This window comes from Camelus bactrianus, chromosome 7, assembly GCF_048773025.1.
Source record: "Camelus bactrianus isolate YW-2024 breed Bactrian camel chromosome 7, ASM4877302v1, whole genome shotgun sequence".
Taxonomy (NCBI): Eukaryota; Metazoa; Chordata; class Mammalia; order Artiodactyla; family Camelidae; genus Camelus; species Camelus bactrianus.
In genome coordinates, this window is record NC_133545.1 from 66,744,528 (window position 1) to 66,758,770 (window position 14,243).

The window sequence follows — 14,243 nt, forward strand, 5'->3', positions numbered from 1 at the left end:
TTGAATTTCCTTGGGACATGAGCTTTGGAATCATACACAGCCAAATTTGAATATCAGCTTTGCCACTTGTTAAATGGTAACTTTCTAAGCAGGTTATTTAAATATACAGTGCCTCAGTTTCCTCTTCCAGCAGATGGGCATAATATCTTGCTCCTTCTGTTAAAATACATCATTTCTCATCATTCATGGATTCCATATTTGAAAATGTACCTACCTTAAAAATTTACTTGTAAGTCTGGATCAGTACATGTAATGCTTATTGTCATTTGCAGACATGTACAGAGCAGTAAAAATTTGAGTCACCTGACCACACGGTCCCAACTGAGGTTGAATGAGGTGACGCTCTGCCTTCTTATTTCATTTCTCATACTGTCAGCAGTGTACTTTGCACCGTCTTTTTAATGCCATGATTTTTGCATTTTTGTGCTCTTCATTGGTGATTTTACTGCTTAAAATAGTGCTGAAGTGCTGGCTAGTGATGCAGCAAGAGTGCAAGAGGGCTGTCCTGTGCCTTTTGGAGAAGATTCATATCTGAAATAAGCTTATTTCAAGTATAAGTAGTAGTGCTGTTGGTGAGAAGTTTAATGTTAATGAATCAATAATATCTATTAAATGTTTTTCAACTGAAGCACACATAACCTTGTTTTATGTTCTGATCTGTTGATAAAGGTGCTGTGACCAGAGACTTTCAGGAGCCTAACCCTGTATTTTCCCTGGGAGTAGTGGTTCATTATTCACCAATTTAGTGTTCATGATAACTTTGTATAACTAATGTAAGTAAGAGGAGTTGACTGTGTTATAAGTACTCAGTACAGTCACTTTTAACGTTATCTCTTGGTTTCCCTTCTGACCTTAGACAAGGAAATACCTCTGAAAGAGTTGGGGATATTCTTAATGACTTTAAAGTGCAGTAACACTCTCTTATCAAACACAAACACAGTCATCTCCCGTTTAGATTCTAGGGTCCATTTTAACAACTTACAAAAAATCACTTATTATTTAGTTAAAATTTCAGTTTGGGACATTAAACTGAACTGTCTTCCATGATAACTTCATTTTATCAGAAAGTAAATATTTTATTTAAAATTTTCTTTTTATTTATTTTATTGAAGTATAGTTGATTTGCAGTGTTGTGTTAGTTTCTGGCATACAGCATAGTGATTCAATCATACATAACATGTACTCTTTTCTGTTACAGGTTATTATAAGATATTGAATGTAGTTCTCTGTGCTGTACTGTAGGATCTTGTTTATTTAAGAAAGTAAATGTTTTCAGCTTGGCAGGTGGTACAGTCTCACAACTACTCAACTCTGCCATTGTGGTGTGAAAGCAGCCATAGACAATATATAAATAAATGGTTGTGACTGTGTTTCAATAAAACTTTATTTAATAAAACAGGCAGCTGGCCAGATTTGGCCTGTGAGATCTAGTTTGCTGACCATTGATTTAGTGTAATGTGAGATCCTGGTTTATGACATTGTTTATCAGTTTACTGGAAGACATATAAACTGTAGGAAGTAAAATTAATTTTTTCTGTAACTGAGTTTCTCTCTTGGTAGTGTTGGTAGTGATAATAATAGCGTGTAGTGAGCATTTATTAAATGTTGGCACTGTGCTACCACTTTATTTTGTTTTCTCAATGTAGCCCTGTAAGGCCAGTTCTATGGTCATTATCTTATTTTTCAGGGACAGAAACTGAGGTCCAGAGAAATGAAGTAACTCAGTTGAGGTCACTGCATTAGGAAATTGTCCAACTTAGTCCCAAGATAGTTTTAACTGTATAGCCAGCACGCAATATTTTTTGCCTAACTAACCTTTTCTTATTTTCTGATGTTCTGCTAATTTTGAGATTTTGATTTGAGGGTTAGAAGTTCATTGTACAGCATCTTAAGCTTTTCTGAAGAAAAACATGTTTATTCAGTGAATAAGTAGATGAATGTGGATTTTAGCTCTCATTCTTAAATTGGTTTTTCAAAATTAGCTTGTTTTTATTTCTTGCTAGGTTTCCAGATGCATTCTAAAAGGGCAGTCTACCTAAACGTGAGGCTTTACTGATTCACTTTCTGCTGGGAGATTTGTTTTCCTTCATCGGATAATTTGGGGGTTTTATTTTGTTCTTGTTTCTTTAGTATCCTGATTAAAGGATTAGAAAGCTCTTTGCTATGTTTGAGTCACTAATACTGCCCTGAGCACAGAGCCACACACTTGAGGGACCCAGTCAGGCATTTGCTGAATGAATAATAACTTAGCAGCAGAATTGCTTTCTTTTCTAAAACAGTGTCAGCGGTTCTGCACATTGCCTGGGGCTGTTGTCTCTCATTCCAGTTCTCAGAATTAGCACAGGACTTGACACCGGGAATACGATGGCGGTTGTGGAAATGACCAGGTGGGAGTTGTGAACGATGAAAGCATGGACTCGTGGAGATATTTGTTTAGTATTGCACTTGAAACACTGGCCTCCCGTTATCCCCTTTATGTTTATGTCAGTCACTGGATCAACCCTTCATTTGCACTTAGTATTTGTCAGATACAGCTAGGAATCCCAAAATAATAATCCCTGTTTTCTGGAAGCTCAAGGTCTCACATCAACTGTCTATGTGTATATGTATATATATGTATATGGCAGGGAGGTTTGTTATGAAGAGGGTTGTTTTTGAGTTAGGAACAGGAGTTTTCCAGGTGAGCAGGTAGCTTGGTCAGTCAAACCAACTTTGGTGTTTCTCCAAAGAAAGATCAGGGTGGGGAGAAAGGGGATGAAACATTTTGGGAATAGTCAGAATTTTGTTGTGGTTGGAAGAGAATGGGTCAAGGGAGGAGCCTAGTAAAATAGGTTGGGGCCAGACTGTCAAGTGCGTGTGGTGATAAGGGAGCCTTTGGGAAGCTTTAATTAGGGTGTGACAGGATCAGAGCTTTATGAAAATAATGCTGATGGCAGTGTGAACAGCAGGAAGTTGATGGGGGTGCAATGACTGATGTGTTCTGTGTTCTTCTGCCTTCCAGCCTTCTCCTGTGCTTCTGGGGAGTATCTCGAAATGAAGAACCAGGTGTGCAGTAAGTGTGGTGAAGGCACCTACTCCTTGGGCAGTGGCATTAAATTTGATGAGTGGGATGAACTGCCAGCTGGATTTTCCAACATTGCGACATTCATGGACACTGTGGTTGGCCCTTCTGACAGCAGGCCAGATGGCTGTAACAAGTAAGGATCCAAAGGAGCCTTTGGGTCTTGACTGAATACTTGAGGAGGGTGTCATTGCTCTTTTCCAGAAAGAAGTTGAGGATAGTCTTGGTAGTGATTGGGATTATAGATAAACTAACTTCAAAGAGTTACAGTTTTTGGATAGTCCTTATGAATAATATAGCTGAACCTTCATAAGGTTAAAATAATTGCTCTTAGGATATAATAGATACTGTATGCAAAAATGCAATAAAGCTATTAGAAAAAGAAATCAATTTGCTAATAACATATTTATAACTATATTCAAGCCAGTGGTCTTAATACAAACCATTCTCTAATTATAATGAAAAATTACAATTTTAAAAATTTTCCTCTGAAAGGAAAGACGTAAAACCTTTATTTAGATACTTGATTTTCTTCTGTTGAAGAGAGTGGGTTAAACACCTAAAGTGGGGCGCACCTTTGCTTAATTTATACCTTTTTAATAGGGGGTTACTAGCTTTGCCTCTGATAATACTGGAGGAATGTTAAATTGTTTTGAAAAACTACAGAATGTTTATTTTCGGACTGTTACCCTTCCTGTTTTCTTTTATTGACTCTGTAACATTTCCTCTCATATGGCCATGTTTAGGAGAATTAAACTTTAGGCCTCTGGGTACCTTCTGACAAAGATGGCTTCTCCAAGAACTCACAATTTTTACAATGAGCTAAAGATACTGGGAAATTCTTTAGCTGTGATAACACACGTGTTTGCTCCCTCCCTTTCTTCTTTCCTGACTTCCCTCCATCCCTCTTGCTTCCTGGCTGTCTCTCTCTCACTGCCAAGTGACATTTTTACTTTTCTAATAAGGGTCATTTCATCATATAGGTTGTGACGTTATATAGTATTGACAGGATTATTCCTCTAAACATATAAAAAAATACATGTATATATGTATGTATGTTTGTACATATGTCACACATTGAACAATGTTGAGGGTTAAGGGCTCTGACCTTCCTTGAAGTTGAAAACCTGCTTATAACTTTACAGTTGGCCCTTTGTGTCCACTGTTCCACATCTGGCAGATTCAGCCAACCATGGATCAGGTAGTACTGTAATGTGTGTTTATTTAGTGAAAAAGACTCTGAATACAAGTGGACCTGTGCAGATCAAACCTGTGTAGAATATGTATGTGTGTACATACACATGTATGTGTATACAGGTATCCCTTGCTTTTCCAAAGTTTGCTTTATATCATTACGCTTTTATGAAATACCTATATTATTAGTACCTGTTTTTGCTAACCAAAAGAAATCTGAAGCGGATTTTCGCTTTTCCAAAAATGGCAAAAATCATAAATAGTGATCAGTGTTGGTTTTGCAGCAAGTGGCACCACCAAGCTCCTTCCCAGAACTACAATCAGTGTCTCAGCATCAAGCTTCTGTAACTTGAAACTGTGTCTGTGGGTATCTGGACTTTATCTTGTTTTATTTTGTAAACCCATTAGCAAGATGTGTCCTAAAGTGATTGCTTCTTTGCTTTATGCCATGGCAGCTTACAAAAGGTTTCATGGGAACACTGTACTTTTGCATAATGGGGGAAACCTGTATGTGTATAATTTAATTTAATTTTTTTTTTAAATAAAAGAGTTCCTTAGAGGAAGGTACTAGTAGGATGTTACGAGGCCTCAGATATTTGTTTTGATGGGCAGGAGATAGTGACGTGACTTCTTTTTCTACTTGGAATTATTTACTCATTAAAGAAATTGAACGATAAGTGTAAATTTTTCAATGTATTGTTGTTTAGTATAATGTTCTCAGTGTAAATTTCAGTCTGATACTGGTATGATTATCTCCCTCACTTCTTCCTTCCTTCCTTTTTTCCATCCACCCAATCTTGCATTCTTTTTGCTTCTTTTTAATTGCTTGGGTCATAAAGAAGATGTATGTGAAACTTTATAAGAAATTGACAGACTTTTCAAACTGATTGTGTCATTAGACTCCAGCAGTGCATTTGAATTCTGGTTCTTCTACATATTTACCAACGTCTGTATTATCGTCTTGTTTTATTTTAGTCATTCTAGTGCGCCAATGAAAAATGATAGCTCCTTGTGGTTTTAATTTTCATTTCCCTTCTGTATAAAAATGTTGAGCACTGTTCATATGTTCGTTGTCTATATGTTTGTGTGTGTGTGTGTGTGAAGTATCAAAATGTTTAACCATTTGTTACTTTTTTGGGCCACTTTATTATTGAGCTATAGGAGTTCCTTGTGTATGCTGGGTATGTTCGTATCATGTATATGTTTAATATTTAACATAATACATGCATACACATATGCATGCACATACGCATATATGTGTCTGTAGTACTGCTTTCTGTCTGTAGCTATTGACTTTTCATTTTCTCAATGGTGTCCTTTGATAAAAGTTTAAAATTTGAAAAAGTACAATTTTACCAATGTTTTCTATTATGGTTGGGGTTTTTTTATCTTCAAATATCTTGCAGAGGTCACAACTTTTTCTCAGTTAAGGGTCCTGCTTTCCTGCTTCTTTGCATGTCTAGTAAATTTTTATTGTATCTTGGGTGTCAGGAATGTGAAGATGTAGGGAAATGTGGATTATTTTTTCCTTCATTTAAATGGTTTTGAATGTTGTTCTGGGAGGCGGAGTATTTACTGGAAGAGCGCCTTGCTCTCAGCAGGCCTGGTTTTAAAAAGTTTTTAAGGTGGCTCTGCATTGGTTTCACACGTAGTTCTAGGTCATGGTCTATATTCTAGGGCTGGAGTTTTGTGGTTCTTGTAAATAAAATTGCATTGGAACCCAGCTACACTCATTTACTTATATATTGTCTGTGGCTGCTTTTGAGCTACAGTGGCCTAGTTAAGTATTGCAAGAGATACTAGATGTTCGCAAAGCCAAAATTATTGACTCTCTGGCCCTTTATGAAAAAGTACTGACTTTATGCTGACAACTGCCCTAGGGTGTGACCCTTATTCCTAATGTGTGGCAATTCTGGAGTCTCAGATGAACGTCTGATATGGTTATTACATTTTCTCCTCTCTGGGTGCCCTGGAGCTCCTGTGACGCCCGTAAAAGTGATGTCTCTGATTATGTCTCAGGTTTGTGGTAGCTGTTGCCTGGTAGGCCTGCACACTCCAGCCCCAAGCCCAGGACTTCCAGAGAAACTCTGTATGGGATTCTGGAGCCCCTTTTTTCTCTGATTCTTAGGCCTGTGCATTTCAGTTGCTGCAGCTGCCCCGGAGGCTCTCATACCCGCTCCTCAGCCCAGTGAGACCACTGGGCTCTGCCTGGGTGCTGTCTCCCAGTGCCATAGTCCAGAGAGTATCCTGATGAGTGAGGTCAGGGTCAGCGTGGGCTTCACCCTCTGTGTTTTCCTGCTGTCGAGAGTCTCAATCCTGCACTGCCTATTGTCAGTGCCTGAAAACAGTCATGTCTTTTGTTTAGTTTACTAGATTAGTAAAGAGAAAGGGCACATCCAATGCCAATTAGTGAGTTGTGTTAGGATGTAGAAGTTTCAGCCTATCACTTGAAATTTCTTTTCTGTTAGTGAAAAGAAGAGAATTTGCCAAAATCTCACTCTTACCATCCACATAGAAAGTTAAATTTGTAGAGAAGGATATTGAGTTGTGCTCTCATACAGTTTGGTTAGAAATTTTTTTTGGCCAAAAAGTTAACACATAACTTATTATTGGTTAATCTAAGAATTAGCTTATGGTTAGATTTACAACCCAGATTTTGTTCACTAATGTATTTTCTTAATTTTTCATTTTATTTTTCAGATAAAAATTCTAATCAGGCTTTCACCCCTATGATGCACTGTGAGACTATCTCTATATGTTATTTAGGTTCACTTTTCTAGGACAGTTGCTTCTTTCATTATCAAGGATCCCCTGCATTCCTCTGCCAGGTGTATATTTGTTAATAAAACATTAGATGTTGTGTGAGAGAATAGTTCCATCTAAGACTACTGGAATTAGTGATCACCTATTTATTGATCAAAGTTTTGGTGAAAAATAGCAGTTCCACAGCAAATTGATTGAATAACCTTGTCACAAATTAGGAAGTCATGTGTCAAGAAATGAACCTTTTCCCAATAACGGCGTTGGTCTTTGAGGTCCCCAAGAGCTTCGAACTTCTCTGCTGTGCTTCGCTGATGGAACCACTATTGAATCTGAGTTACAAAACTTGTGACCAGAAATGTTTTCCATTTCCCGACGCTAATGTGAAATGGTTTTGTTTCCACAGCTCTTCTTGGATTCCCCGTGGAAATTACATAGAGTCAAATCGTGATGACTGCACGGTATCCTTGATCTACGCTGTGCACCTTAAGAAGTCGGGTTATGTCTTCTTTGAGTACCAGTATGTCGACAACAACATCTTCTTTGAGTTCTTTGTAAGGCCTTTTATATTCTAGGATTTACTTTTTAAAGGACTTCCATGTAAAATTTCTCTTCATCGATTGTCCCCATTCCATTGTATTCCTTCTTGGTTTTTTGTGTGTTAACTGGAGCTTTTGATATGAAATGTTTATTTTTATAATATTTTCTGGTTAATATTGTTTCCTTACCTTTGAGCTCTCACCTTGTAGAATAACATTTGGCTTATTTTACTTTTGGATATAAGGAATCAATGAATGAGATAATTCATGTCTCTGGCAAGAGATTAAATAGCATTGCATAATACAGGATAAAAATAATAGTCTAACAGAATGGGCTGTTACCACGAAAATTATTTAACTATTCTATATAAACCATATCTAATCTCACAAATATTTGTTGAGGCAGTGACTCAAATGCTTGAGAAAAAGTCTTCAGATTGACTTCATAAACCAAAAAAAAAAGTGTGTGTGTTGTGCAAGTAACTGGGAAAATATCTTGTAAAACGTTCCTGTGGTCCAGACTTTGGGAATAAATGGGGTAGTAATTCTAGAACAAATTTATATTGCTCTTGATAATGGAAATTTCTAAATCAAAGCTTTGCTAGGAAGAGATACCTTCCATGAAGGTATGAGCCTTAGATTTGAAGTCAAGAGATTCTGGCTCAGGTCCCAACTGTGCAGTTGCAAGTTGAGTGTTACTGGACAAGTACGTTAACTTTCCAGCCCTCAGCATTCCTTTTTGTAAAGTGAATTGTTGGCAGAGCCTCTTAGCTCTAACTTCCTTTGATGAGTTTAAGATGGTAAGCAATATTCAGACAGATTTGCTATTTAAGTTACACTTTGTTTGCAAGACACTTCTCAGAGTGAACCCCTATTCCGTGGGACATTCTTGCAATAGTACTAAACTAAAATAAAGTTAAGAAGCAAGGTAATTGTGTAATTGTTGGAATAAGCATTTAGTTTTATGTTGTCCATTAAGTCCTTTGAGAGTTGTCAGTAAAGATACTCTTAAGGCATGAAGTTTCATTACTTCCTTTCAATGATGCCTTTGTTCTTCTGGTTTTAGACTGAGAAGGGATGTCGAGTTCATATTCCTTCTTTTACTGGCATTTCAGCTTTATAGATTGCAATTTATTGACTCAGGGGGTCAACACCTTATAGTCATCATGCTAATGGTTAATGGAAAGGAAATATCTGAAGACTGAGAGATGCAGTTGTACTTGTGAACATTGCATAATTGAAAGCACTAAAGTATTTAATTTTAGGAGTCTGGAAATTTCATTCAGCTCTCCCTTCCACACTTTATTTTTTTCAAATGATGAAACTGAAACCTGGAGAGACTAAGTAATTGGATCAAGGTTATACCTTTACAAGTTACTTTTGGAGTGAACAACAGAGCTCAGGTCTCCAGAAGGCTAGTAGAATGTCACAATAACACATGATGTCTGATTTCAGCTGAAAAAAAAAAAGCTTTCAGCTTAACCGAACATGAACCACCAATGATAGATTCAGGGTCCATATCTGTTTAAAAATGGCTTAACACTTGCACTAGAATTGTCATTATGTTTATAAATATGACACTTAGATTCAATTAAACCAAATATGTTCAGTAGTTGATAATCGCTGGTATTTGGCTATTAAAAGGATCTATTTTCTAGTTAGAAACTCTTTAGGAAATGATTCTTCTGGAAAAGATTTTAATATTGTTTGTAAAACTGATCAGGAGAATGAATGAAGTGGAAAAATGATTTAGAGAAGAGAGAAGTATTCATTTTGGCAGAAGTATAGGTGATGAGATATTATTTTAACCCTACTCCGTTGCTGACTGTTGTGTGAGACTATGAAAATGGCCCACTTTTTGATGTCTATGTATTCTTTGTAGGCCTGGAAAAGTATGTCCCAACTCCTAGGCATCTTCAAGAATTGTCTGGAAAGCACAAAGTGTTTGGTGCTAAAGGTGTTGGCCATCATCATTTGAATTGGCATGGCATATCATTAACATTTGCCCCCAAATACAAACTGGGGACTTTGACTTTGGCTGTAGCCACTTACTGCATATTTGGATTAAGTCCTGGGGAACTGAAAACAAAGCAGATTTCATTTATTTATTAATTTAAAATTTTACTGCCCTGAATCTCATAAAAATAAACTTTATTTTTTATACTATTGGGCCCGCATGGTGAATGCAAGCTTTTAAATTTTTTAATGACTTTTTCTCCTTTATGTGACTTTTCAGTATTAACTGCCCTCTCCTCCTCTGCCTCCCAGGCTCCTGCTTGCCTGCCTCCCCTACTTCTTAATGGGCTATTCTCTTTGTTACAATAATAAGGATGGTGTACTGAGAACTACTCACTCATGAGCAGTTGTCACTTAGGTCCAGAGGTCTTGGTGTGTTTACTTGTTGAGAATTACTCATGGCCACTGTTTAGTGTGCATTGAAAGAAGCTCTTGCAGCCCTGTCCGGTGCTGAGTAACAAATTTAATTAAAGCCATCATTCAAGGAGCTTTACTGGGGCCCTTGTGTTTAATCTACAGATTCAGAATGATCAGTGCCAGGAGATGGACACCACCGCTGACAAGTGGGTAAAACTCACAGACAATGGAGAATGGGGCTCTCATTCTGTAAGTTTCTATCTGTTCTGCTCTCCCACCAGCTCCATTCTTCTCTTTCCGTTTACCAACCTATTTTTTTAAAGTTTACTTTAAGAAAAAAAGTCAAAATTGTTTATTAATGTAGAAATTTCTAGTTAGGAAGGAAATTGCCCCTGAGTATCATGGACTCAAGCTCTTCCTAGTATTATTTTCCTACTTTCTTTGCCCTTTTCTCCCTCTCCCTGCCCTATCCCCCACACACTCTTAACTTTCCTCCTTTTCAAAGGGGCATTAACAAGAAATAAGTCTACTCAATTATCATACTAAGTGAAGTAAGTCAGACAGAGAAAGACAGATATCATATGATGTCGCTTATGTGTGGAATCTAAAAAAAAAAAAAACCCAAATTTTATTTACAAACCAGAAATAGACTTGTGGACATAGAAAACAAACTGGTTAACAAGGGGGAAGTCAGGGAGGGGTAAACTAGGAGTTTGGGGTTAATAAATACGTATTACTATATGTAAAATAGATAAACAATAAGGACCTACTGTATAGCAAGGGGACTATATTTGATTTCTTGTAATGAGCTGTAATGGAAGAGAATCTGAAAAAATGTATATACATATATAACTGAATTGCTTTGCTTGACACATGAAAGTAACATTGTAAACTGACTACACTTCAAAAAATATAAGAGTTAAAAAAAGTGTGTCCAACCAAAACTAATATACAGAACCTCTGGGTGTGTAAGTTTACTGCTGTGCCCGTCACATGAAAGAGAATCAGTAGCTCTTGGCGTCAGAAGGACCCTTGAGTTCCTTTTGTCCAACTTTCTCTGCAGTCTCCCCACTGAGTGATTTTCAAGCTTGTCTTGTTGAGGACTGTGCTGACTCCATTGTTGAACAGCTCTGCACATCACACAGTTCACTCCTGACTGGAGGCTGCTTTCTATCTCTTTGCCACCCATTGCTCAAAGTTTTGCCCTCTCTGGTTGTATCCCGTAAAGTAACTGCTTTCTTCTCCAAGGACAGTTCCAAATGCCTCGAGGCAGTTATTGGGTAACACAGTCTCTGAATCTGTCATTATCTGAGGCATTGTCCCTTCAGAGTGAGACATGGATTTAAAATCGAAGTCTGGTTTATAGTAGTTGTGTTTCTTTAGGCAGTTGTGTTTCTTTCTCTTGGAGTCTGAGAGTTCATGTGAGAAGCAGGAGCAATCTTGCAGGGTTAAATGAGTTATGTGGGGATGGCCTAGTGTGGTGCCTGCAGTGCAGACTGAACTCTCTCTCAGTAAGTTGCTATCTGTCATTGCCTTTGTGCAGTAGCAGGTACCTCATCCCTGAGGGATTAATATCATGTACCCTTTCAGAGTAATTTTTTTGATCCATATGTTTAGTACCACTTAAGATCCATTCACCCAAGCATTCAGGCTGCTGGGCTTTGAAGGTACAAGTAAACCTTGGCAACAAATATGCTTTTGTCACTTAGAGACCTAATACAAGAGGAAAGTACTTAGCACGTTACTTCTCTGAATCTCTGGCAGGGAAAAGTAGTCGGATATGTTGTGAGTTTTATACTGCCTGAATTTGGCCTGCCAGATACTGCATAGAAGAATAATGGTGGCAAATAAGAAAACAAGCCACCCTTACAGTTAGTTTGCTTGACTGAATAAGCATGGAATTTATCAGAAAAGTAATTTGATTGTTAAAAATAAAAATGTTCTGGTGGCAAAGAAAGCAAATATCAGATGTAGTATCAGTTAAGTTCTGGAGTCATAGAGCTGAATCAGGTTATCCTGTAAGACCAGTACTGTTTTTCCTCTGTTGCTATTGCAGTGTTGCTTATTAAATAGTTTTGAAAGGAAAGAACTCACTCTGTTACTTTTTCATTTTCAGAGCCCAGAGATCTACTTATGAATAGTGGCAGCCAAATAAATATATAATTGGGCTAAATGCCTTTCACTCTCTAAAATGAGTCCCTTTTAAATATAAACCAAGACTTCATGCAAATGATTTGAAAATCATTTTATCTTTTTTGTTCAGGCTTGAAGGAGTTTCTTTTCCTCCTTCAGTACTATGTTTTTTTGGAGGGGTTGGCAAACTAATTTGTTTTAAGAAAATGTGAATTTAAGCAGAGCTTAGGTCTGAATTAACAGTAGGTTTAAATTAATGGGTTCCAAATTAATGATGTTTCATCGTAGTGCATTGAAAAGTGCAAGGGGTTAGCTTTTAGGTGTGGTTGGAAGTGGCAGGGTTTATCTAACCTTGAGTGTCTTGTTCGTCTCTTTACAGGTAATGTTGAAATCAGGCACAAACATCCTGTACTGGAGAACTACGGGCATCCTTATGGGTTCTAAGGCAGTCAAGCCAGTGTTGGTAAAAAATATCACAATTGAAGGTATTTCACAGCAATCAGCTTTAGTGGTCACCTGTCATATTTTAGAGTTAGTTAAAATCTGGATTATATTATTGGTTTCAAGGGCATATGGGACAGAAATTAATATGTTAGGCATCATACAAGTCTAGAGACCCTGGTTTTATTCCTGGCAAGTTCACTGGAGTTTTTTGTTTTTTGTTTTTTCCTCTACCCTAAACTGAATTTTTTAATCTTTGTGAAAAAGTAAACATAATGACAATTGTAGGTATCTTTAAATAAAAGAAAATAATCTTTATTAATAACAGCCTGTTATTCAGTTGAGAAATCTCTGTTGTGCCGGCATAGTGCTTATTCTGGTCACCACTGTATCCATAAAAATAACACTGAAATAAACATCTCGGCCTGGATGTCTCCTACACTGTTAGCCTCTCTGAACAAGCTGGGCCTCTTCTGGCTCAGGAGAGTGGCCAGTAAACCCTGGCATGGTTCATTCTCAATTACGGCTGCTTTTAATTAAAGCAGTGACACTCCTTTATTGAAGTTTGGCTTACGTTTTTATGTTTTGAGTACTTGTTCCTGTGACGTTAATTCGTTAGTCGTAGGGACATCTGCTGGCAAAGGCTGGAATTGTAAACCAGAAGAAAAGTCTGAGCGTTTCCTAGGGTCTTACTTGTGCCTTAGTGAGCAGTGGAGAAAAAGGGAACAGGAAGCCATAGAGATGAGACAATGGTAGCTTATGCACTTGGAGGAACCTTAGAGTTTGTCCCGTTCTGATTAGTGGAGTTACCTTTTGACTGTTGAGTTTATACATTGACTGTATACCTCTGTCAAATCTGAATCTCTTATTGGCTGTACTTACTATGCTTAACTCAATATCTATCCCAATTCCTTGCACACAGTAAATACCTTTTCAGTGTTGAATTAATGGGCTGTAAAGGACCCGGGCTGAGCTTACGGTTAATATTTCCCTCTGACTTCTCACAGAGGGAGAATTTACTGATGTGCTGTTGCCATTGGGTCCTCTCTGCCACGCTCTGTTTCCCATACCACAGGGGTGGCATACACGTCAGAATGCTTTCCATGCAAGCCAGGTACCTTCAGCAACAAACCGGGGTCGTTCATCTGCCAAGTTTGTCCCAGAAACACCTATTCTGAGAAAGGAGCCAAAGAATGCATCAAGTGTGACGAGGACTCTCAGTTTTCAGGTAAGACTCTCAGTATAAACTCCAGTTTATGCTCCTTGTTCTTTTCTGTCTAAATTGATGTTTGTCGAGAGTGTATAGTCATAAGCCAGAAATCACACACAAAATGTGATGAAAACAGTGGGTCAGAAACCAATGCTAAAGTCATTCAGTATTGACTGGATGAAAATAAGACTTCTTATTACCTCTTTCTGTGTGACTTTGCCCTTTGTCTGTAATTTTTTCTTTCCCACGCCCCACAGATAACTGTTTGGGAGATGTTTATACTAACCTGAGAAAGTTCATATTGTACTTCTGGTTGACATGTTGGCTTGGAGATGTACTTAGAAACTTTCAGTTTGTTCCAAACTTACAATGTCCAGTGATAATGGAAGAAATTTAATGTTTCTTGGAAAAACTATGATACGCTCCTTGTGTATCATGGAAACATTTTTTGCTTTAGGGAAAATAAAAATACAGGCTTTTATTTTCTTGAAGCCTCGCTAGTTCTACCTAAATTCCTTTGGAGAGGTTATTG

General features: G+C 37.6%; 1 protein-coding gene across 18 annotated transcripts in view; it reads left to right on the top strand.

Moving 5' to 3' along the window:
- ELAPOR2 (endosome-lysosome associated apoptosis and autophagy regulator family member 2) overlaps positions 1-14,243 on the top strand; it is a 290,850-nt gene that overhangs the window by 170,960 nt on the left and 105,647 nt on the right. For all 18 annotated transcript variants that reach the window (XR_012508246.1, XM_045510431.2, XM_045510422.2 and 15 more), the window contains 5 exons: positions 3,002-3,197; positions 7,422-7,569; positions 10,090-10,176; positions 12,440-12,545; positions 13,577-13,729. Coding sequence is in view for 17 of the 18 variants with exons in the window: in XM_045510431.2 (XP_045366387.1) it covers positions 3,002-3,197; positions 7,422-7,569; positions 10,090-10,176; positions 12,440-12,545; positions 13,577-13,729 (690 nt within the window). In the remaining variant the exon portion in view is untranslated. The remainder of the gene's footprint in view (positions 1-3,001; positions 3,198-7,421; positions 7,570-10,089; positions 10,177-12,439; positions 12,546-13,576; positions 13,730-14,243) is intronic.